Here is a 25724-nt window from a genome sequence, read left to right on the forward strand (position 1 = left end):
TTGAAACAAGCCATATTATTAAACTATGGCTTGGAGCTGGCATGTTTCAATAAACCATAGTTTAAGCACAGTTGATCAAGTTCAGACAACATGGGAAGCTGTAGTTAATCTAAAACAGAAGTAAAAACTTCCATTTTTTTTGCAGCCATGCTGGAGGTGGAAGAGAACAAAGAAAACAACATCTAATGAAAAGAAGGAACCTAATTGTGCCTCTAGTTGCAGCCCATCTTAAGTTTCAGTGGGTACAGAATACCACTGGAGCTACTTGGTCTCAAAGTACTTTAATATAAGGGTGTAAGATTCCTCCTTATTACGAGAACTCTGGGCTGTTGCAAATGGATGACATCCCACTGATCTGATGAGTGACCAGACATCATTGTTTGTATTCAAAGGCAAAATCTGACACTCACCTATCGGTTTCTTGCAGGGACTTTATTAGAGCTGAAAAAATGTCACGCTCTTTCTGTAGACCTTCCATTATTCCTGCAAATTCAGATTCCTTTGTTTTCTAAATTAAAAAAACAGAAATACATACCAATTACTCTTAAGTAAAAATACCCTGGAAGAGTGCTTGTCTGCAAATTAAGAACCAGTCATAGAATGAATAGCAGAGGCAGAAACATTTTTTTCAAAACAAGAAGGACCCAAGAACAGTTTCTGCAGCTTAAAGTGGCTAATGTTCCCAATGTCTGATGAGTCAGACATCTGACATGTAGTGAGTGGTGAAATGAGACAAGACTTCCTTGGTTGTGGTGCTTATCTTGTGAAACTTTCTTATCGGGGAGACTTACCTGACTCCTTCCTTAATGTGGTTCAGACAGCAGGTTAAGATCTTGCTCTTTCAGAGGGCTTTTGAGATAAATGACCATTAGCTGCCCCCGCAACCCACCTCCTGATGCCCTACTTTAGCTTTATTGAAATTCCTGAATAACTGCAGTTTCTAGGGCACTGCTATCTACTTGATTTTATCTTGTTGTTTTCTGTTGTTGGAGATCCTAAAGGACAGAAACGGGGCGGGTAGGTTCTCAATAATTTAAATAAGTAAGTAAGTAAAAGAAATGCGTCCACCTGAGTGTTTAAAGAATCCATTTTCCTACTAAGACACTAGAGGATACATTCCCTTTTCTCTCTCTCTTCTCTCCCCCCCCCCCCATGTCACTCAGCTGACACCACCGGCAAAGCATGTGTCAGATGTCTTCATTAAGTTAGCAAGTGCCAGAGACTACCACCACCTTCTACATCTGAAATAACATTGTTCCCCCACCGCAGCCCAGATGAGGGAAAATAATCACAAGGTTTGTACGATGTATGTTTGGAATTATTAAAGAGCATATCCCAGATATGTTAAAATAAACTCCACAGTGGGAATTATTTCAACTGCCCTACATGCAAAGTGTTCCATTTGCCAAACGGCACTGAACAGGGAACTGGATATGTTATCATTCTGTGTGCCACGTCATCATTGCAGGTGGCCTGCTTAATTCTTCATCTACTTAAGTTTCCAAAGCTTCAGGCTGTGCACACTTTTGCAGGGGTTTCATGCTGTGACCTTCTCTCATCTAGACGATAATAAACCTTGACTTTGCTTGCCTTCCTTCCTACTGTGTTATCCAGAAAGCCTCTCAGAACCTCCTCTTGCTAGATCTCATTGTCTCATCAACCACATAGTCTCCTGCATAATTTCCATGCTTGGTTCAAAGTACTGCTTCTGACCTTTAACAGCACTCTGTGACATGTAGTCACAGGAAGGACCACCTGCCTCCAGATATGTCTGCCCATAGGGTTAAGATTTTTATCAGGCTCATTCCTCCCAGCAAGTCTGTCATACCAGATGCAACAGATGGTTCTTCTCAGAAGTGAACCTTCACAGTGGTGGCACTCCTAATTCTATGACAGGGATGGGGAACCTGTGGTTCTCTTAGGTGTTGCTGGACCACAACTCCCATTATATCTGACCATTTATCATGCTGTCTGTGACTAATGGGAGTTGGAGTCCAACACCACCACAAGTTCTTCAACCTGTTCTAAGAGTCTAGAAAGGGTAGAAGGGAAATTGGATGGTAGCTAGATAGACAGGATGGATCAACGGTGCGGTATCTTTGTTTAGCTAAGAATATGGTAGTGGAGGGGGTGAAGAAGATGAATATTCTGACACTATAATTGTTTGAATACTTAAGACACATCACGGAAAACGAACACTACCGCCAATCACCCGTGACAACAGACAGACATGCTAAATTCACTTGTGGTGGCTTTGCTGCTTCACTGTCAGCACTTACATTTCAGCCATTTGTCTGAATCCACTGATTACACATAGAAAGCATTAAACAGGTGGCTTCTGGCTCCTTTCTTATTCATCACTGCATTTACACAACCACATCTTTATATTTGAAAAGCTTCTGACAAATCAACAGCGATGAGGCCATTAGGAGCAATATTGTATTCTTCTCTGCATATGATTACAATCTCTTCTATGGAAAGCATGAGTTATTCCAATGAGTTCCCCAATGAATTACAAAGAATAAGGCAGATACATAGCCAACACAGGTTATAATACAGAAACAATTAATGAAGCATTCGACACCCTGACATACAAAACAAGTAGAGAAGGAAAGACTTGCTATCTGGAGATTCCTTACAAGACTCCTAACAGGAACAGCAGCTCAGACCTGAAAGCAATCTAGACAGGAGAAAATCATGCTCCATGGGTTGACTGCTTGTCAGTTTGTTCGACCACCAGGTATCCTTGGTTATCAGAGCAGTTCAAGAATGTAAACTGTTGCCTAGGACAGAGGTGCCTTCCAGGCACCTCTCAGCATCTCTGACTAATGGCCAGCCTGGTATGTGCCAAAGCAATGATTCTTCAGAATCAACTTCACTGGACTGGTCACGTTGTTTGGATGCCTGGTTCCTGTCTTCCAAAGCAACTACTTTATTCCCAACTTAAGAATGGAAAGTGCAACCTCAGTGAGCAACACAAGAGGTTTAAAGATGCTCTCAAGGCAAATCTTTAAAAATGTAGTATGAACACCAACAACTAGGAAGCACTGGCCTGCGAGAACTCCAATTGAAGAACAGTCTCTACCAAAGGTGTCATGGACTTTGAAGAAGCATGAACTCAAGACGAAAGGGAGAAAGGAGCTAAGAGGAAGGCACGTTTAGCAAATCCTCACTGTCATCAACTCTCACCTAGAAATCTATGTCACTACTGTGGAAGGATGTGCAGATCCAGAAGTGGCCTTCACAGTCACCATGGACACACTGTTAAGACCATTTTTATGGAAGATAATCTTACTCGCTACAAGTGATCGCCAAAGATGGGAGCTGGATCAGTTTAAGAGGCCTGTGGTGAATGTAGAGCACTGCTCAAAGAATTAATCCTGCTAACTGCTTTAAAAGGCTGAGGCTGCAATTCTAAATACATGTCTCTGGGAGTCACTTCCATTGAACTCAACGTACCTTACTTTTGGGATTTCACTGCTAACTACACTTTTAAGTCTCACACGGTATAACCCCTTAGTTGATCCAAAACAAACCTGATAAAGGATAAGCCCCATTGAGCTCACTATAACTTTCTTCTGAGTAAACATGAGTAGTACAAGAATATTATCTCCTGTCAAATGCTTAAGGCCACCCCATGGTTTGACTGGTCCCTTAGAGTTTGATTGATGATATCACATGACATCCAGCCTCTGAGGGCTGCCATGACCTGCCGGGAGGGCATGTAACCCCTCTACGATCACAGCAGGCCACCGTGGAATAATAGGATGAGGTTTTGAACACCTAGCCAAGTTGGGTTGGCTTCATGACTTTATCTAGTATACTAAAACGATAAACATACCATGTTTATTCACAACTACTTGTGTTCCCCCAACTTCTGACAAACACATACTGTCACAGTGGTCAATTTCTTCTAGATTAGGGGGTGTCTGGGAAGGAAAAGAAGAAATATGTCTATGTCAAAAAGTAGATTTCATTTAAGAAACCCTCTGTTGTTTACATGCCATTCTGGGGAGAGATGTAGCACCAATAGTTTTACATAGTCTCCTGAGATCCCATTTAACATTCAGCCTTTTAGAAAGGAGATAAAATAGTATTATGTCGAATTTTCATAATCTTGAAATTCTTGTTAGTATCAAACCATCCTCCATGCCCCCCACCCTGGCCCAGAACATATTCCTAAGCAAAAGTGCAGATTTCAAATCATGAATGCAGTTGGGTGATGCCTTATATCTTAAGACATCCTGAGCATGTACTCTGGCTTTTTAACATTGTTGGCTGGGAATGTTAGCGCCCCCAGCCTTTTTCTGATGCACCTGGAGAAGAGCAGTCATATGGAGGAGCTAGAAGGTTGGCTAGCTAGGTCCACCCATGAAGAACAACTTTGCCTTAACTGCATCTGGTTTCCAGAAGAGAAGCTTACTTATATAGAGGTTGTCATTGACAGCCGATTTCTGCCCTGGTGGAGTCATCCTGAAATACGTGGCACTAAACGAGGATCACCCCACTGGGTCATTTCTTTGTAGTAAAATCAGGACACTCTACCTGGGGGATTGATTGCAGGTGGCCTTGCTCCCAAGTGACAAGTGGAATGCTGAGAAGCAGCTGTCGTAGCAATAGTACAAATACAACACAGAAACACATATGCATTTTAAATGTTTAATTGGTTTTTAACATTTGATCTTGTTGGTGTTATTTCACAATTCAAAATAATTTGAAGTGGGAGAAGGAACTACATCACAAGGCGCTGCAACATGCCCTTCCAATCATTTGAAAGTCCATGCCCCATACTGTTTAGCACAGGGAGGGCTATAACCTCAGATGGGAGAGGAAGGATCTCCCATGAAAATAGTAGCGTGTTGATGAAAGGTGCACATCACTATATGTGTTCACAGGAGCAGGCCACCATGCACCCCCCAATTCCACTGGGAAATCTCCACTTCTTCTTTAAGCTATGGTATGAAGAATTGGACAGTGGAATCCTTCCCTTTTCACCCCTGCCTCCATTTCCCTCCCCTGTGATGAGTGAGAGATTGTAAGTCCCACAGGGCAGAGGCCTGAATGCTACTACTTCATGAAGCACTGTGCTCATAAATCAGTCCAGGTGTTGCTGAACTACAACTCCCATCAGCCCAAGCTAGCATGATGAATGTGAAGACAGATGGGAGTTGGAGCTGAGCACTTGGAGGGCCAAAGTTCCTCACCCCTGATGTAGGTGGTGCTCTATAAAACTAACAATAAGATATATTCTTAGCCAGTGTACACAAAGAATTTGGGAATGTTTCAAGTGTGTAGATAGGGGGAAGGGACCAATCTCATTTACAGAAACAGACCTGCCTTGCCTAAGGAAGTCAACCCTGACAAGAACTTTCCCAACATCAATCACTTCTGAGAGGCTGAGTGCAATGTGTTCATGGCAATTTTGAAAGACAGGACATGCTCAGAAGGGGAGAAAAAATCGCCCACATAAGTTTGAACAGTTGAGATGACTCAGCAACAACTGGCAGGCTGCATCAATTTCAATCACTCCAGCACATCTGCATCACTGCAATGACAACAAAGAACATCAACTTCCAACCTAGGAAAACATCAGGTGCAAAGCTCTGGCCACATGAATAAACTTTGGTGCGTTGCCTATAATTCTAGAGCTACAGCAATTTAAGTACTCCAGCTCTGTGCATGGGACTTATCCCTGCCCCGAATGCACACAATGTCTCTAAGACATTAATGTCTCTAAACATTAAAAAGGTCACAAGCATAGTGCAAATTATAATGGAGCAGCAAAAGATTTTTGTGCTTGTTATGTGTCATAGAATCTACCATGTGGCTTGTATTTGTGCTAAACAGCTTATTTGCATGGCCTGTGTCCTTGTGTTGCAAGTACACACAACTCCCCATTTACACACGTTGTATTTGTGTGCTACCACACATACGTGTGGTGCTGGGTACCCAGAAGGGGAAGGGGGAGGGAGAAGAACCCCATGAAGGATCTCTTCTTTGACCAGCTATAACAGGGTTGTTCCGAATGGAGAATCATGATTTAAGATTGTGAGGAAAGGACAGCAGGCAGGACCTTCAGTTAATGTCAGAATGCATGCACACATCACACAAACAACTGGGCAAGAGAACAGGGGCAGAAACCCTATCCTTCCAACACGATATAAATATCTTCCTTCACCTCTTTCTCCTTGTCGCCACCCCTTCCCATTCCCGAGCAGTGAAAGCTCAGTCTGAAAACACTCTGGGCTCCCATACCCTTCAGTTGTTTGTTGCCTCCATTCTACAATCTGGTGAGGGGAGCACACCAGTGAAGCAAGTACACCTGACTTCTACCCCCAAATTAAAGGACAAGGGTGTGATTGCTGCTTGCTCCTGAATCCTACAACAACCCTTGCCCAGATCCACACCACACCACTTCACAGACAATGATAAAGCCCTTACCAGCTAGTTTGTAGGCAATGCTATCCATGGGGTCTTTGACTCAGGGAAGGGCTGACAATCAAGGTGTCCAGGTCAAAGGATTCCATAGAAACACACACACACACACACACACACACACACACACATTTTTTCAAGTAAGAGTAAGTCATCCTACGCAGTAAACAGAACACAAAAGTTGTGTATTTGCAGAACCTTTGAGTGAAACATGACTTTTATGAGCTTTGGTTAAGTGAGCCTCATTTAAGTTCAAAGAACACACCAAGTCATGCTCCAGGAAGAGAGGAGCAGGAGAGAGCAGAAGGACCCCAATCACACAGTGGTTGACAGTAGCGGCAGGTATGGTGTGGGGACACCAAGTAAGGAGCACACAGCACAAGCAGTTGGTGACTGTGCCGTGTGCCAGTCCCTCTTCCATCCTGGAGAATTGTGTTTGTCTAACTCAAAAAATTAGAATATTGTGGAAAAGTTCATTTATTTCAGTAATTCAACTTAAAAGGTGAAACTAATATATGAGATAGACTCATGACATGCAAAGCAAAATATGTCAAGCCTTTATATAATTGTGATGATCATGGCATACAGCTGATGAAAACCTCAAATTAACAATCTCAGAAAATTAGAATATTAAATGAAATCAGCAAAACAAGGATTGCAAATAGAGCAATATTGGATCTCTGAGAAGTAGAAGCATGCATATGTACTCAGGATTTGGTTTGGGCCCCTTTTGCTTGACATATCTCACTTTGCATGTCATGAGTCTACCTCATATATTAGTTTCACCTTTTAAGCTGAATTACTGTAAGAAAGGAACTTTTCCACGATATTCTAATTTTTCGAGTTTCACCTGTAGATGGTTGTTTCTAAAGTGTGGTGTTTGGGGAGCGCTCTTCAGCCCTGTGGAACCTTCAATGTAGGGTTCCTCAGGGTTCAATTTTATCTCCTATGATGTTTAACATCTACATGAACCAGCTGAGTGGGGTCATCTGGAGTTTTAGAGTATGTTGTCAGCAATATGCTGATGACAGACAGCTCTACTCCGTTACATCTGCAGTTATGGCAGTGGATGTGCTGGACCAGTGTCTTGCCTCAGAAATGAACTGTATGAGAGCCAACAAACTGAAGCTCAATCCAGATAAGACCGAGGCACTGGTAGTGGGTGGCTCCCAAGACAAGATAGAAGGGTGGTTGCCTGCTCTTGATGGAGTTACACGCCCTCTGAAGGAACAAGTACTTGGCTTAGGGTTACTTCTACCTGTAGATCCTTTACTATTGCTTGAGGCTCAGGTGGCCTCAGCAGTGCCAAGTGTCTTCCATTAGCTTCAGCTAATTAATTAATTTATCCCTTCTTCTGCAGAATCACTCCTGCTGCACCTCCTCCTTAGTAGCCCATTTAAGGCTGACACTCTAGTCTCAGCTTCAACAGCATCCCATTGATCCTAATGCCTCCTTTGCAACATACCGCTGATCTTTTCTTTGCCATTTCCACCAGTTACACAACTAGACATGTTTTCTGTAATTCCACCCATCTCTTGCACACTTCTCTATGAGGAATCTGCAACCAGACTTTTGACAGCATTCTCCAAGTACAAGCAAATTTATTGCCCTTGGTGTTGTGGCGAGATGTTCAAATGTAATCTGAACTATCAGAAAGCCGAATAGATGCCTTCTGCAGTGCTTTATACCACTAGACAGAAATTGCAGGAAGTGGGCCTGGAATCTGCAATGCCACTTCCTCAGTCTAAAGCCAGCTGCATGGTCCCACTACAGGTCTCATATTCATCTGAATCAATGATGTAGACAGCTGCACAAACCAACATAAAGGTACATCCACACTGTACTTGGGGCCTAGGGAGATTATTATTATTTAGCTATTCCCAAGGAATCAGCACATGCCTTAAGGGCATGTATACTCCACTCCCCCCACCAAAGGGGCAGATGGGGCTCATCAGCCTGGGAAGACAGCCCATCTAGGATAATGGGCTAAAGGATTGGTCCTAAACCTCCCCTGCCTTGTGCCTATACTCATTTGTGAGAAAGGCTTTGGGAATAAACCCCAAGAAAAAAACAGTACTCATTGCCTTGTGGGACATCTTTGGGAGAAGGGGGGGGGAGCAGTAAAAACAATGCAGGAGGCAGCTGTTATGAGCTGTAAGCTCATCTTGATTGGCATATGGTACAAGTGCTACATGTTGCTTTGGCCAATGGACACATAAACATGTTTCACTGGTCAGTTACTGCCTGCCTTGAGCTGGGAAATCCCCAGTGAATAAAATGCTGACCCACCACTGTCCACCTGCTTCAGTGGGTGCTTGGCACTCAGAGTGTCACTCAGCAAGGGGACTGAGCTTCTGCACCTGGCAAAAAGAAAAGAAACAAACCCTCTTGCACCTATCAAGCTGGAATATCAGGGCCATGTGTCCTGGCTTGTCCACCAACCTGTTGTTGGTCAGTAACTCATGGAAGATGGCCATCATTGACCATGAGCTGAAAATGAGCTCAACATTGATGTTTCTGCTTTATGGGAGGAGACCAGACTCATTTCAAATGGCTGTCTCCAAGAAAAGAACTACACCTTTTGGGAGCAAGGAGACGAGCCACATACTCACAGCGTAGGCTTCACAGTGAGGAACTCCATCTGTCTGCAATAGAACCGCCAAACAAGGACTCAGAACACTTGCTTTCTCTCCACCTCTCAACTACCTCTGGTCAAATTAACATCTTGAGTGTCTACTCTCCCCACTACATGCTCTGACATACAGACCAAGGACCTAGGAATTAGACCAGCCTATCAGAAGGGTCCCAGACTGCAAAGACCTATTCCTGCTAGGAGATTTCAATGCCAGAGTTAGGGACGATCATCACACATGGGGTGATGCCCAGCAGATTCCCAGACAATGTGCCAGTGATTAATGGCTAAAGCTGCATCAGAGCATTCAACTTGCTGCTGACTTTGGCAACACTCGCAAAATGTATGAAGGCTGCAGCAAACAGGTAAAGCATTGGGCAGAGTGCTATCAAGAACTATACTTGCAGGAAAACATGGTCTCTGACCCAGCAATCAACAGTATCCAGACTCTGCCTGTCTTGGAAGAGCTGGATGTCCCTCCCTCCCTTGATGAGCTGAAGAATGCCACCAACTCTCAGGCATGTGGTATAGCCTCAGGACAAGTTGGAATCCCAACAGAAGTGATAAAAGCTGGTTTCAATTCCTCCTTCATGACACACTGCTACAGCCTGCTATTGTGGAGTTGGGAACGAGGATCTGTGCCACAAAAAATGTGCAACTCCAGCATTTTGACCCTCTACAAGCACAAAGGTGGCTGTCATGACTGCAAGAACTACCATGAAATCTCCCTGCTAAGTACTGTGGGGAATGACTTCACCCATGTAGTTCTCAACAGATTACAGTCACTCACTGATAGGGTCTATCCTGAGTCATAATGCAGCTTTAGAACTGAGAGGTCAACAGTCAACATTATTTTCTCACTGAGCCAGCTACAGGAGAAATGCAGAGAGCAGAGTTGCCCCTTGTACATCTCCAAAGAAATGACGATGGCCTTTGACCTCATCAGCTGAAAAGGACTCTTCACACAGTTCAGTAAGATAGGATGCCATCCAAGCTTCACAAGATGATCATGTCCTTCCACAAGAACATGTGTAGCACTGTCCAATATGACTGCTCATCTTCAGACGCCTTCCCTACAAACAGTGGTGCTGACCACATGCTTGAGGTGGCAGACAATTCTGTCTACCAGGGTTCCACCATAACCAACAGCCTCCTCACTGACAGTGAGCTAGACAAGAGTATTGACATGGAAGCTACAGCAATGGCTCATCCCTCCAAAATGGTATGGGAGAATGTGATGCTAATGACCAAGGTGAAGATCTACCAGGCTTGCATGTTGAGCACACTGCTTTGTGGGCAAATTGCAACTGATAGAAGTGATGCCTCAGTGCCTTCCAGATGTGCTGCATCAGGAAGACATGACAGAGTCTCAAACAAAAATGTGCTCTCCCAAGCCCACATTCAGAGCATGTTCACACTCCTGTCTCAGCAGCTTAGATATGTCCATAGAATGGAAGATGGCAGGATCCCAAAGGATGTGTTCTATAAGGAGCTGGTTTCAGTCAGCGTCTCTCTGTGAATTTGGGCACCAGGCCCATTACAAAAATGTCTGCAAACGAGACATGAAAATTGGCAACATCAACCCTGCCATGTGGAAATTCCTTACAGGCAACTGCAGTGACTAGACAGAAGTCAGGTCATGCATCCATAGCAGTGACCAGATGAAGAATGACCATTGGGAGGATCACAAAGAGAAAAAATGCCATGGTGCAACTTCAGTAGCACAACATTACTCCTTCATTTGTCCCAGCTGCAACAAAACAAGTCTCTCCCATATCAGTCTCTGCAGCCACAGCAGATGCTGTAACCTTCCAACAGTTTGACTTCACAACAATAGAAAAATACAAGATTAAAATCAGTTAAAACCATTTACAACCCCAACCAGTAATCTCCAGTAGCCTTTTCTTTTTTAAAATATTTTTTTAAGTGTCAAACCTACCTCTAAATCTGGGATCATCTGGATCATTGGCTGCTGTGACTGGGCAGCACACTTCTCCTTTTCTAAATCTTCGTTCTGCTTCTGAAGATCCTCTTTATCTTTTAAAAGAGTCTGAAACTCCATGACCTTTTCTTTAATCACTCCATCAAGTTTCTAAGGAAAACAAGATAGATACATGTCACAACGATGATGATGATGAAGAAGAATTCCATCCAGCCCCTCAAGCAAGGTCTCAGGGTGGCTTACAAGGAATTAAATACAACAACGTAAGAACATGATAAAAGCAGCAAATCCAAAACAACGAAAACTGTCAGCATAGATAAAATGGATTAAACATTTCTATAGCCTGGAAAACAAAACAAAAAGAAATCTGTCTGATGCCAAAACGGCCATCAAAGTAGGTACCAGGTAGGCATCTTTGGAAGATGGTAACATTCCAAATCTGGAGCACCACCACTTTCAAAGTCCTTTTTCAGAAGCCATCTGCCACACGTCAAATGGTGGGAGTTCCCAAACCAGGGTTTTCTCAAACCAGTGCCCACCAAATGCTATTCGACACTAACTCTCACTAGCCCCAGCCTACAATTGTCTACAATGACTGGCAGTATCTCTCCAGGGTTTCAGACATGAGACTCTCAACCCTCTCTAGAGATTTTGGAGCTGGAACTTAGGGCCTTCTGCTTGCAATGTCTATGCTTTACCCACTAAATTAAGACTAGCAGGTTTTTGGCCAAAACGCACCAGAGCAATTTTGCCACCTCTCAGGTGGGTGCCATTGCGGGCCACACACTCCTCACCCACTTCTTGCTTTTACATATTTCTAAGAAGCCCAAACTTGCCGATCAGAAGGTCGGCGGTTCGAATCCCCGTGACGGGGTGAGCTCCTGTTGCTCGGTCCCTGCTCCTGCCAACCTAGCAGTTCGAAAGCACGTCAAAGTGCAAGTAGATAAATAGGTAGCACTCAGGCAGGAAGGTAAACAGCGTTTCCGTGCACTGCTCTGGTTCGCCAGAAGTGGCTTAGTCATGCTGGCCACATGACCCGGAAGCTGTACGCCGTCTCCCTCGGCCAATAAATCGAGATGCGCGCTACAACTCCAGAGTCGGTCACGACTGGACCTAATGGCCAGGGGTCCCTTTACCTTTAAGAAGCCCAAAACGAACATTTCATGTCAAATCAGAAACTGGCCAGCATGCACGAGTCTACACTTCTTTTTTTTTTTTAGATCTGACTCCACCTAGTTCCTAGCCATTCCTAGATATAGAGCAGGGCCAATTTATATTTCCTTTTTTTCAATCTGTCTCCCATGTAGCAGTGGTGGACTGTGAACTTTCCAGTCAGGCCTCTAACACTGCACACATGCACAAACGTTTGTGTGAGGGCTCTTCCAAGCTGCCCTAGTCATCCGCCTGAATCAAAGAGAATGAAGGAGGTGGTGGTGCATTTATGTGACCTTCAACAGAACCAGGGGCGACACCCCAACTAGCTAGGCCAGTGGTTTTCAACCAGTGTGCCATGACACCCTGGGGTGCTTTTCATGATGGTTGGGGTGCCATGGGCAACACTGTCCTCCATCCCTCTTTCCTTCCCTCCCTTCTCTGATGCCCTCTCATGTCTCTGCCTCCCAAAGGCTTCGACGGCTGTTTATTGTAGCAGCCCTGGCTACAAGCTCTGGAGGCAAATGGTACCTCTGGGGCTGGCCAGGGGATGCTGGTTGCCAGGAGCTGAGGTGACCTTGGAGTAAGGAAGGAAGTGGGTGAGGGAGGCCAGCCAACCAGTCCACCAGCCCTTGCTGTTGGGAATGGACAGACAAGTGGGAGGCCAGGCAGGCAGGCAGGCAGGCGCTGTACTGGCCTTTTTCCCTGCCTGTGAGCTAAGTGGCTGGCACCGAAGGGGAGCCTTTCCACCATGTGGGCCCAGCAGCATCTGCTGCTGCTACTGCTGCCTCCAAAGTTAGATGGTGGTCTCATATTAACCTTCGGCCAGACTCCATCAGGCTGTTAAGGTTGGGGACATCATGTTCCCAGATCCATGTGGAGCTGTGTGAGGAGGTGCCTCTCTTTAGGGTGAGGAGTATCTCCGAGGCCAGGGTTGACTGCAGTGGCTGCCCAGAGAACTCCCAAGGAGAGGGGAGAGGAGAGGAGGCTGAGGGAACACTCCACAAGGGAGGGTGTTCAAAAAGGGTTCAGGGGCTGCCAACTCTGCAGGCAAGGGATAACATAACCGGGCTCCTGAGCCCCACAAGGGTGCTGCAGAAAGAATGTAGTTGGTCAAGGGAGCCATAGACTCAAAAAGGTTGAAAACCCCTGAGCCTGGCAAACAGCTTGCCATAGTTTTTAGCACCTCTGCAGGCGATGAATGCAACTATTGTCAAACCGGCATCTTTCAAAGCTGCCCAGAGTCGCCTGGCAACTTACTATAACAACTTCATAGCAAGATCACGCACCTACTTTGCTTGGGGAAAAGTACTGACTATGACCCTTCCTTTCCAACACATTTTAAGCACCTTTAATGCAATTACACAAATATAATTGGCGTAGTGGTTGGAAGGACCAGACAATTGCAGTATTCCATCCAACTGTGAAAACAGAAGTACAGAAGTTTAGCAGAGAAGATAGCAGATTTATGGGAATTTTCTTAAGCCACCTCAGAGCACATGAAAATGTGAATGTGAGCACCAGCACCTCTCCTGTATTTTGTCCCCATCCGAAAGAAACCCATTGTGACTCTCCAGATGCTGCTTGACTACAACTCCCATCATCTCTTGACTACTGGCTGGGGCTGATAGGAGCTGAGGTCTAACAGCATCTAGAGAGCAACCCATTCTCCACTATTGCAACATGAGACTTTGTGAAACAAGCCACAACTCTTATCAAAAGTAGTGAACTAAAACAGCATATATGGTAAAAAGAACAGGGAGCAAATGTAAACATTTTAAAAACCCTTGTATAAAATCCTGCACTTCAGTTTTGCTCCAATATTCCTACCTGGAGTAACTCATCCTTCTGAGCAATGCTGGCTGTGAGGTGTGTGATGACTAATTCCTGGCTCTGCAATTTCTGATTGCCTTCACTCAAAAGAACACTGAAATGAAGCTCAAGGGCCTTTTCTTTGTCAGCCATTTCATCGTGAAATTTCTCTAGCTGGTTTCTAAGGTCCTAACCAAGAAAGAGAACATGGGGGAGAGAAGACATAAGTGAATCAAGTAAAGAATAGGAAAGGGAAAAAAACCTGTCAACTGAAACAAAGATGAAATAAATCCTTTTAAGTAACAGCTCAAGTTAGGGTTAACTTTTTACTGTTTTACATTCCTAGACATTCTAAAGATTTTTTTTTCATTCATTTATCCCATTTATACTCTACTTTTGCTCCAAGCTCAAGGTGTGGTGTGCACGGTTCTCCCCCTCGCATATTATCTTCACAAAAATGCTGTAAGGTACGCTTGGCTTCCAGAGACTGACTAGCCCAGGGTCACCCAGTGAGCTTCAAGAATAAGTGGAGATTTGAACCCTGGTCTCCCAGGTCCTAGTCTGATATTGTAACCAATACACCACACTTACTCTGAAGCTTTTAAACAATGTTAGTTCTACTCACAGTAGACCCACTGAAATTAATGCTCGTTACTAACCTAGGTCCATTTATTTTATTGGGTCTACTCTGAGTAGAAATTAGTTTGATGCAGCAGCCCGTTGTATTTTAGAAGACATCAAAACAAGAAGCATTAAACGTAATTTATAAATTTTAAAAATAAACTATTTCCCCAATCTGAATTCACACCTATTATTTTCCACTGCAGTAAAACATAAGAATCAGAACCAAACACCTGTATGCTCCAGAATTGTTCTCAGTAAGCAACCAAATAGCAGGACATGAATGCAAGAGCAACACAAATGGAGACTGATGTTCATTGGGACTAATAGGGCAAAAGGCAGGGAGGTCAACAGTAGATGAAGATGGATCAACTGACTTGTGAAGTTAAAGCTAATAATAAATGCAGTTAATTAATTCTGGGTTTGTTCCCACCCCCAACTGATATTTACAAAGGAAAACACTGAAAAGCAGGAAGCTGACAGTCACTGCAGTTCCTGGACCAGTTGTAATAAGGAGGAATGGCTGAAGGCAGAGGGTGATTGGTTGGGCAGTGCATCATTCAGTCCTAATTGACAAACCTTCAATGAGCATCATTCCACTGCTTGTGATCCACAGCAACTGACATGAGATCATATTTAGCCATGACAATTAGTAGCCATTACACTGTTCACGTACAACCCTTATCTATCAAGAAGATCACCCAGGCGCTTGGCTTCATGCCATTGGAGGCATTCACCATGGCAGGCATTTTGAATGAATTCTGGTGTTATAGTTTTATCTGAACACAAGACCACACAGGAACACGAATATGCCTCAATATCTTTCATAGAAGAAAAAGTGGGATATACACAAAACAAAGGGAAAGTGCTGATAGTTCAGTGATAGACAATCTGCTTTGCAAGCAGAATGCACCAGGTTCAGTACCCAGCATCTCCAGCAACAGTGGGAGAGACTTCCTGCCTGAAATCCTGGAGATCAGTTGCCAGTGAGTGTAGAGAATTCTGAACTAGTTGGACCAACAATCTGACTTGGCATAATGCAGCTTCCTAAATAAAGAAAATTAACTGATCCCAGTTATACAGCCTGGGTTTTTTGGTTAAACAAGTTTTTGGAGTCCCTTCTACTAATGAAACACTATGTTATCTTAAATGAAATGTATTTTCTTTTCAGGGACCAGGTTCCAATGGAACAACCCAAACTTACAAAGAAAGTGAGTGGCCTCTATGTCTCAACAAACAGAATGAGCCAATTCTCCATGAGAGATGCTTTCTGCCAAATACCTCCTGACCACCACAACTCATTTTTCCAGGGAGTGCTCTGTGATGAATAATGACTGAATTTAGAAAATGAATGGGAAAGCCATTCTTAAAAGAATTCAGACTGAAGGTCAGAAAAGTGTCCTCCCCTTTGGTCAAATAGAAAAAAAAGGTGGAAAAAGAATGAATAATTAAAATATTAAGCTCCCAACCCTTTCAGTTTAAGATTGAGGACAGGGGTGGTGGGACAACCATCACATAATAGATCCAACACAATGACTTATTGTCTATTCCCAACCATCTGATCAAAGATGACGGACAGTTACTGGTAGATGCACCTTATTAAACCAGCTGTTATTTGGTAGATGCACATTATTAATCAGCTGCTGGAAATGTGTTGCAGACTCAATGGCTTGGAAGAATTCCTGAATTTGGGGATTTGCTTAAAGAAAGACTAAAGCTCTGCTGCGTGTACCCCAAAGGTCCACTTGTGTTTCCTGCTAAATTCTTTTAATACTTTGTCAGAGGAGCTTTGTGTCATCCGCAAGGCTCCATTTTCTTCCATCGTCTCTGGCGATTTCCTAACATCTGTGAAATCCACCCAAAGCCCCAAAATGTTAACTGCTTCAGAGTAAAACAAAAAGCAAAAAGCACACTAAAATCTGCAATCCACTCCACAGATACAGCATAGTAGAGTCAGCACTGAGTCAGGTACACAGAATACAACTGGGTAGAGCTAATTAACTGGCCTTAATACTGAAAATATTTTTGTACTTTACTGGATGCCAGAAACAAGTTTTTAGGTGCATAAGTAGCCATATGCTCAGGATCATTCTAGTTCCTACAGATAAGATTAATCCACCTTGAAACCCGGCCCAAGGAGAGAAAATGGAAATTACTGTGACATAGCAATTATATATTGTTGGGTTTGGAAAGGAAAAAATCAGGTTAAAACCCACTACGAAGCTCACTGTGTAGCCTATTAGTGTCATGACTCCAAAATCCAGCCACTGTCAAGACTCTGAATCAGAGTCAAGCACAAGACTTCCCCCAAAGAACACACACACTCACACAGCATAAATTTAAAAGCTCTAAAATCGTAACAGATTAGGCTTATAACTAACACATTTCAGCTTCATTCCCCTTGGCTTTATCCTTTGCTTCTTTGGCCTGTGGTCTTCCATGGACTGCTGCAGCCTCCATTTTTAGTTCCTGAGACTTGCTACAGGCTGCTTTGCTTCCCTTACACCATGGGCTGATAAGCATATTTTAGCTCAAGGGCCAAAGTTTTTTTCGGGCAACCTTCCAGGGATCACATGGCAGAGGTAGGTAGGGCCAGAGGCAAGTGGGTGGAACAAAAAAATGTACATTTTGTGCTTTTATACACCATTTTCAATTCATACACCCCTGTCTATCCCCCATCTAGACAAGCAAAAGGCACTATCAGTGTTTAAGGGCCTGGAGGGCCATATTTGACCCTGGTTCCTGAGGTTCCTCACTCCTGCCTTGTATCAAAGCTTCAGGAGTCACCACCAGTCAAGGTCCATACCTCAACAGAGCGCCCACTGTCAACCCCTGGCAGTGGCAGACTTTGGGCTCTCAAATTTCAGTGGTGCCCTGTGCAAGCTACAATTTGGCGCAGTCCCCACTCTCATGCTCTGCTCTATAGCATTGTTTTGGCACTTCCTACAGCATGGTGCCCAGTGCAACCACACTAGTTGCACTACCCTAAAACTGCACCTGCCCTGGAGCCCTCCCCCATCCCCCTCACTATCCCTCCTTGCTCACCTGCCCCCTTGAAGTGAGTGTGGCACAAGGAGGGGGAGAAGCAGCTGGCTTGGGCCTATAAGAAGAGTGGGAGCAGGCAATTGCACAGCCAGCTCCCCACTGATTCCCCATGGATATGCAACAGTGTGGCTTTTCTACCCAACTATGTGTAAGGACCACTGATTCTACAATGATTCTATTTTAGAGATCATTTAATTTCCCTGCCAGCAGCTCAGATTTCCCTTCTATATTCAGAATTTGATGTAAAGGAGCAAAAAAAAAACCTGGCACGGTTCATTTTGTTAAAGTTTTATGGGCTGGCAACACAGCACAGCAACCATTTTGCCTAACGTTAATAGAACAGGGGCGGCTGAGCTCGTTCACAGAGATTTTGCATCACAGCCCTCAAATGGGTTCCAAATTGTCAAATAAGGAAAATATTGCCGTGTGCTCTTTACTCCTGCCTGCCTGTTCAATGGGCAAACATTTTCACATCCAGGCTTCCGGCGAAATGCATTCAACTCACAGCAGTGGCTCTGGTGTTTGATACAGCAGGCCGCATTAAAAGATGATCAGGCTTCAATTTTTGAGGATGCTGCAGATCATTTAGCAAGGACTTTGGTCCTCTGAGCAAACATCTGTGGGAAGAGCTAAGAGGTCATAAAGTGGCACAATGATGAATTCAGCCTTGTGGAAATCCTGAGAGATAACTCCTTAATCCTCTCATTCCAGGCTTTTTGTCATCCTTGGGAAAAGCAGAAGGGACAGTCACATGAAATTGCTTTATATAGACCAGACCATAAGTAGGGAAACTAAGGCCCGGGGGCTGGATCCGGCGCAATTGCCTTCTAAATTCAGCCTGCGGATGGTCTGAGAATCAGCATGTTTTTACATGAGCAGAATGTGTCCTTTTATTTAAAATGCACCTCTGGGTTATTTGTGGGGCCTGCCTGGTGTTTTTACATGAGTAGAATGTGTGCTTTTATTTAAAATGCATCTCTGGCTTATTTGTGGGGCATAGGAATTCATTCAATTTTCCCACCAAATATAGTCTAGCCCCCCACAAGGTCTGAGGGGCAGTGGACTGGACCCCTGCTGAAAAAGTTTGCTGACCCCTGGATCAGACCATTGCTCCATCTAGTCCTGTATAGTCTACTCTGACAGGCAGCAGTTCTATAAGATCTCAGGTGTAATCCCTCCTCAAGTGCTTTTGCCTGGCCATAATATGTCCTTGAAATGTGACAACACACCTTGCTTACTTGGATGGATAGAGGTGTAGGTGGATAGATGGAGGTGTGTATAAATCTCTGGCTTGTGCATGCCTGGAACCTCCTGTACAAAGGTAAAGAGTCACATCTGTTGCTCTGCCTACTTTTGCATCTAGCCATGCCTAGCACTGGAATGCACCCCGCCAAAGGATGCCTTTGAGAGAATGTGGCCCTCGAGCTGAAGGTCACCCACCCCTGTACTAAACCATGGTCTACTGTGACATGCAAGTACAGCCAGCATGTCCACACTACAAATGTGCATCAGTTGAATACAAGTTTTGAAAAATCCTAGGAACTTTAGCTCAAGCCAAGGTAGGTACAAATAATTCTGCTGGGCAAATCTGCACCCAGCGCTTAGACACAATAACAAATCCAGCCTAAAATCCTGGAGAGCAGCTGCCAGTCAGTGCATACAGTACTGAGTTAGATGGGCCAGTGGTATGATTCAGTGCAAGGCAACTACCTATGCTCCTAAGGCAGCAGTGAACATGCCAGCACTGGTTAGGAACTGAAGCAAAAAATAGCACACTAACTAGATGTCATGTACATAGTACATAGTACATAGGCCAATACCAGCAGCAATAGTCTATTCCTCCAAAAAAAGGGGGGGCAGAGTTGGAAGCCCTATGTTCATATTCTTACTATCTTTTTTCCACACACCAAAACTATAATGATCTTCAAAGGGTAGCTCAAAGTTTTTTCACATTTAAGAGAACCATTTTTTGAATAAAGAATAACACATTCAAACCACTATAGTTTGGTGCCTGCTATGATGGCAAAACAGATATGCAGACTATGGTAAATGCAGACACTGAAAATTATCTTCAGACTATTATAAACGTTCCATCATTGCCAACTCCTGTCTTAATGATAGAGGCTGTCTCGATGGTGTCTCAGAGGTTCACCCCGTAGTGGAGTGGAGAATCAGAGAACCAGCAGACAAGAGACTGCACCTTTAATTCAGTTATCATATATAAGCGGATTATGGCAGAGAGAGGGAGATGCCTTGGATCTGTGGACAGAGAGACCCCTCTGCTGGCTTTAAGTAATATTACAAGTGGCCTTGAGGGGAATGAGGGGCTAAACCAGATCTGACACCACATAAATTAGCCACTTTTGGACCAGGTCACATACACGGTGTGTTCATTTTAACAAGAAAACAAGTGAGAGTACTTGAATCCTCTTCCACATCACCTCTCAAGCCTCAGTTACTCAAACTTTTCTCCTCTAGTCCAACTCTGATTCAGGAAGGAAACAGGGCTGGATGAAAAATAACTGAGGAGGTAAGGAAAGTTCACTTCTGCTCATATTAGAGTAATTGTTAGACCCATGTGTAGGGGGCAGGGACTGGAATGGATTGAAGCAGCCAGAACAGAAGCAGTAGAAACTTCAACATTTTGTAACAGGTTCTATTTGTGTGGGTACAATGAGTAAGTAAAAGTCTGGGAGGGGTTTATCTCCAATATAGAGGTGACAGTAGCCTTTTTCGAGAAAAAGAGGTGCTGGAACGCACCATGAATACCTCCCTTGTTCTCTTAGAATGGCAATAGCACCTACCTGAGAGATGCCGGAACTGAGTTCCAGTGAGTTCTCCCTGCTCTCAACTCATATTCATGTTTAGGAAGTTACAAATTATGCAAACTATTTTTAACTGCATTTCTTAAACACAGGGAAAATTGAATACTAACATTAATGGCTTTGTCACTTCTACTTTTCTGTAGCTGAGCCTCTTCTAGTTCCTTTACCAATGTCTCTTTCTCAAGATTCAAATCATGCAACTCTTGTTCGGTCTTCTTAACTTTCCTTTGAAGATTATGGTTCTCTAGATCTTTGGTCAGGTTTTCAGAACGCAAATCCGCCAGGAGACTTTCTTTTTCCATCAAGAGAGTCTGAGGATCTTCAACACCCTAGGGAAAAAAGCAGTGACTTCAGTTAGCACAAGTCATGCAACACAGAGGACAACTTTCTCTTTTATTTTCATGCCTTTCACAGATCTACATCAACATAGTTTTCATGTCACAAATGCAAGACAAGCCCAGTTGCCCAAACTGTTTTGTGAAAGAGCCTAGCCACAAATATTCTCCAAATGAAGCCTGTAGAACAGATATTCAGGAACATATTAAGACTTCTAAAGGCAGGCTTATTATTAGCTGCTTGCCTAGGGCAAGTAATTTTAGCATCAGACAAGTTTCTACTATACAACAAAAACTTGTAGATGGGCTTTCTGTTTATGTCTAGCCTCACAACTGTGAGCTATTAGGCTAAGGAAAAGGAGAAGATGATCTATTTAGAATTAACAAAACCTACTCTCTTCCAGCTTCTTTAGTTCTATGGAGGAAACTGTGGATGGCACACTCTTAAGCCACTCAACACAGTCACACCAAACTGGTTGATGTGTTGAGGCTGTACTACTTCAGACAGGGTTCACATAGCTGAAGACTGCTCCATAAATAAAAAAATGCTGCACATAGAAAACTGAGTGGTATTCAATGCTACTTGTACTCAGAGTAGACCAACTGAATGACATCACTAACAATAGGTTCACTAATTTAAATGGACATACTTTGAGTATAACCGAGTTGCACACAGCCCTATATATGTCAAGGGCGGAGAATTCCAGGGCTGCCTTTCCTCAAATGTGCTAGCTTTCTGCATGCAGGGAATATTTTTATGGGGAGGCATTCTATCATATGAGCCCACCACCCCTCATCTGCATTCTGAAGTGGTACATCCCACACAGAGATTGGCTACCACAGAGTAATATACAAGCCATGGATTCTTCCTAAAAACATTTTTCTTACAATCCACAAAAGCACAGTTAGACGTCTACCTAGGGAGGTTATCAAGACCCATTGCTGAGGGATGCAACTAGGCCCCTGATGGGTAATCCAGGAAATGATTCTGCCCTGGTCTGTCAAAAGAAAGCACATTAGCCAGCAGTGATGGATAGGCAAAAAACCAGTCAGAGCTTCTAGCAACAGTGACTTAACAGATCTATTAACTAATCTTACCAATTCCAAAGGCCCATCAGCAATAAATAGCCCATCGGCAAAAAATAAAAGCCCATCAGCAATAAATAGATTTCACGGGGGACTTCAACTTCCCTGTTATCTGTTGGGACTCAAACTCTGCCAAGTCTGTAAGGTCTGACAAATGCCTCCATGCCCTTGCTAACCATTTCATTTCCCAGAAAGTGGAAGAACTAACAAGGGGATCATCTATCTTGGACCTGGTCCTCACCAATAGGGAGGAACTGATCGATGAAGTGGAAGTGCTCGGAAACTTGGGAGGAAGTGATCATGTTCTCCTGGGTTTCAGGATACATAGGCAAGGGAAAACTGAGCGTAGTCGGATACACACTCTGGACTTTAAGGAGGCCAGTTTCAAAAAGCTGAAGGAGCTACTGAGTGTGATCCCATGGTTAGAAATACTCAAAGAGAAGGGAGTCCAAGAAGGATGGGAGTTTCTTAAAGGAGAAAAATTGAAGGCCCAAATGCAAGAAAGAAAAGTGGGAGACATCTAAGGAAACCAGTGTGGCTGCATAAGGGTCTTACAGATGAGCTGAGAGTTAAGAAGGGGATGTGTAAGAAATAGAAGAAAGGGTAAATCACAAAGAAGGAGTATACAGGAGTAGCCAACAGTTGCAGGGGGAACATCAGGCTGGCTACAGCTCAAAATGAGCTCAGGGTTGCAAGAGAGGTTAGAAATAATAATAAAAAAAGGTTTCTTCGGCTATGTCCGAAGTAAGAGGAAGAACAAGCAAGTGGTAGGTCCTCTGCATAGGGAAGATGGAGAAATGCTATTGAGTGAAAGAGAGAAGGCAGAACTATTCAACATCTACTTTGCCTCTGTCTTCACTCAAAAGGAAAGTGATGCCCAACCTGGTGATAACAGAACAGATAATGATAGGGGGGAACGCAAAATAGGAAAAGAGGTAGTAAGGGAACACCTAGCTACTTTGAATAAATTCAAATCTCCAGGGCCTGATGAGCTGCATCCAAGGGAACTAAAGGAGCTTGCAGGTGCAATTTCAGATCCTTTGCCTATTATCTCTGAAAATTCTTGCAGAATAGGTCAGGTCCCTAAAGACTGGATGTGGGCAAATATTGTCCCCATCTTCAAAAAGAGGGGAAAGGAAACAGACAATGGCTGACCAGTGAGCTTGACATCGATACCAGGGAAGGTCCTAGAACAGATAATTCAACAAGTCGGTCTGTGAGCATTTAGAAAGGATGCTGTGATTGCATAGGTTTCTCAGAAATAAGTTATTCTGATAGAATTACAAACTTGGTGGACAGGGAAATGCTGTGGACACAGTGCATCTTGATTTCAGTAAGGCTTTTGACAAAGTCCCCCATGATATTCTCACAAGGAAGCTGGCAAAATGTGGGTTGGACAAGGTAACTGTTAGGTGTATTTGTAGCTGGTTGACTGAACCCAGGTTAATGGTTCGTCATCCTGGAAAAGAGTGACAGAAGAGGTTCCGCAGGGTTCTGTCCTGGGCCCATTGTTGTTTAACCTCTTTATAAATGAGTTGAATGAAGGAATTGAGGGGATGCTCATCAAATTTGCAGATGACACCAAACTGGAAGGGATAGCTAATGCCACAGAAAACAGAATCAGAATGACTGTAACAGATTGGAGAACTGGGTGCAAGCTAGAAAAATGAATCTCAATAAAGACAAATGTAAGTTTCTGCACTTAGGCAGGAAGAACCAGATGCACCAATATAGGATATGGGACACCTGGCTTACCATCAGTACATGTGAAAAGGATCTGGGAGTCTTGGTGGACCACAAGCTTAACATGAGTCAACAGTGTGATGCAGCAGGGGAGAAAAGTTAACACTATTCTAGGCTGCATCAACAGAAGTATTGTGTCCAGATCAAGGGAAGTAACAGTACCATTCTATTCTGCCTTGGTCAGACCACACCTCAAATACTGTGTCCTATTCTGGGCACCACAATTTAAGAAGGATGTTGACAAGTTGGAACGTGTGCAGAGGAGGGCAACCAAGATGATCAAAGGTATGGAAACTAAGTCTTATAAGGAGTGCTTGAAAGAGCTGGGTATGTTTAGCCTGGAAAAGAGGAGACTAGGAGGAGATATGATTTTTGTTGTTGTTGTTCAGTCATTTAGTCGTGTCCGACTCTTCATGACCCCCTGGAGCAGAGAAATGATAGCCATCTTCAAATATTTTAAGGGCTGTCACATGGAAGAGGGAGCGAGCTTGTTTTTTCCTGCTCTGAAGGGTAGAACTCAAGGCAATGGCTTCAAGTTACAAGAAAGGAGATTCTGACTAAACATTCGAAAAAAAATTTCTGACAGTAAGAACTGTTTGGCAGTGGAACAGACTCCCACGAGAGGTGGTGGACTCCCCTTCCTTGGAAGTTTTTTAACAGAGTTGGATAGCCATATGTAATGGGTGCTTTAACTGAGATTTCTACATTGCAGGGGGTTGGACCAGATGACTCTTGGGTCCCTTCTCTGATTCTAGTCTCTGATTCAGCCTGGAAATACAGGGTGAAGGAACAGAAGTAACCATAATAATCCTTATTGTCTCACCTTGAATTTCCGCATATGAATTTTCTGGGTGGCTTCAGCCAATGATGTGTTTAAATCTTCAATTTCAGAGCAAAGTTTTTCATTCTGAACGAAAGAACACAGAAAGGGGTGAAATCTCATGAATGTGAAAGACACACAAGAGCCAAGAGAGGGCAAGAACAAAAACACCACCACAACCATATGAAAAAAGAATGCCAGCATTTCCCAGGAATGTTCTTTTTACTGCAGAGAGAGAGGACGGGGCAATGAGGAGTCTCTCTCACCTACTTCCAGAGGTTGGGCTGGTACCAATCTTTGCTCTGCCCTCCCCATACACACTCGCACACCCCTCTCTGTTATCCATCCACACAAGCAAAAGGCATGATCAGAGCTTAAGGACACATTCCAGCCCAGCAAATACACCCGAGGTGCAAAGCAGGGATAGTAAGGGGCCATGTCTGGGAGATTCCTGAGGGTCAGAAAGATAGGCTTGGAGGGCCTCATTTAACCTCCAGGCCAAGGTTTCCCATCCCTGGCCTATAACCAACAAATGGGGGAGTCAAAGCCTTTGCCTAAGAAAGAAGAAACAATCTGGAAAGATAAAGGTCAACCCTGTGTTCAAACTAACACTAGGGAACCCAACCATCATTTGACTACTGTAGGAGATTGTGGGAGGATAGTGCAGGGTTCTTGGCTCAGGGATTCGCACCCAAGCCGCAGACAGATGAGAGTAGGATATTTCCAACAAGAACCAAATTGTCTTCTCCATCCCACTTTGCTTCCAGGAGCTCAGATGAACTCTGAAGGCTCAACTGCCTCAAATTCTTAAATGACACTTCCCCACTCGTAGCCGCTTTCCAGTTTTACCCCAGAAACCTCAAGACTGCCATTTCTCATGAGATCTGGGAACATGCTTCTGCTGCCTGGAAGTGAGACTGGCACACCTTGGATTTCATAATTTGTGCCAGGTGGGGCAGAACCTCCACTGCAACAGGGATGGGAAAACCTGATCCTGCCCCATTACCATGCCTCTTTTTGATGCTTTCCCCTGCTTGGCTCTGCAGTTGTGCCCACAGAAGCACAACTCAAAACACATGACACCCTGGATGGTTGAGGATGCCCTCAATCTACAGCAGGGGCCGGCAACCTAAAGCCCATGGGCCACAAGTGGCCCACAGGGGTCATTTAACCGGCCCATGAGCCACCCCTGAACTGAGCCGCCCGCTCGGCAAGGAAATCGCATCTGCGCAGACACAGACGCTGGAAATCACACCTGCGCAAATTGCAGACACCA

At 44.0% G+C, this 25724-nt stretch overlaps 1 protein-coding gene and 1 long non-coding RNA gene across 6 annotated transcripts in view; both read right to left on the reverse strand.

Moving 5' to 3' along the window:
- The window catches only part of CDK5RAP2 (CDK5 regulatory subunit associated protein 2), a 144891-nt gene that overhangs the window by 83537 nt on the left and 35630 nt on the right, over window positions 1-25724 (reverse strand). For all 5 annotated transcript variants that reach the window (XM_081847424.1, XM_081847425.1, XM_081847422.1 and 2 more), the window contains exons 11-15: window positions 24452-24535; window positions 20575-20793; window positions 13992-14162; window positions 11007-11159; window positions 411-508 (exon numbers count right to left, since the gene is read on the reverse strand). In XM_081847424.1, the coding sequence (XP_081703550.1) occupies window positions 411-508; window positions 11007-11159; window positions 13992-14162; window positions 20575-20793; window positions 24452-24535 (725 nt within the window). The remainder of the gene's footprint in view (window positions 1-410; window positions 509-11006; window positions 11160-13991; window positions 14163-20574; window positions 20794-24451; window positions 24536-25724) is intronic.
- On the reverse strand, window positions 4646-8225 carry LOC309333902. The gene is made up of 2 exons (XR_014152773.1): window positions 6442-8225; window positions 4646-5545 (listed from the first exon to the last, which is right to left on the reverse strand). It is a non-coding gene; the product is annotated as an uncharacterized lncRNA (long non-coding RNA).

The sequence above is a fragment of the Podarcis erhardii genome, assembly GCF_964252035.2.
Source record: "Podarcis erhardii genome assembly, chromosome: Z".
In the NCBI taxonomy this organism is placed as follows: domain Eukaryota; kingdom Metazoa; phylum Chordata; class Lepidosauria; order Squamata; family Lacertidae; genus Podarcis; species Podarcis erhardii.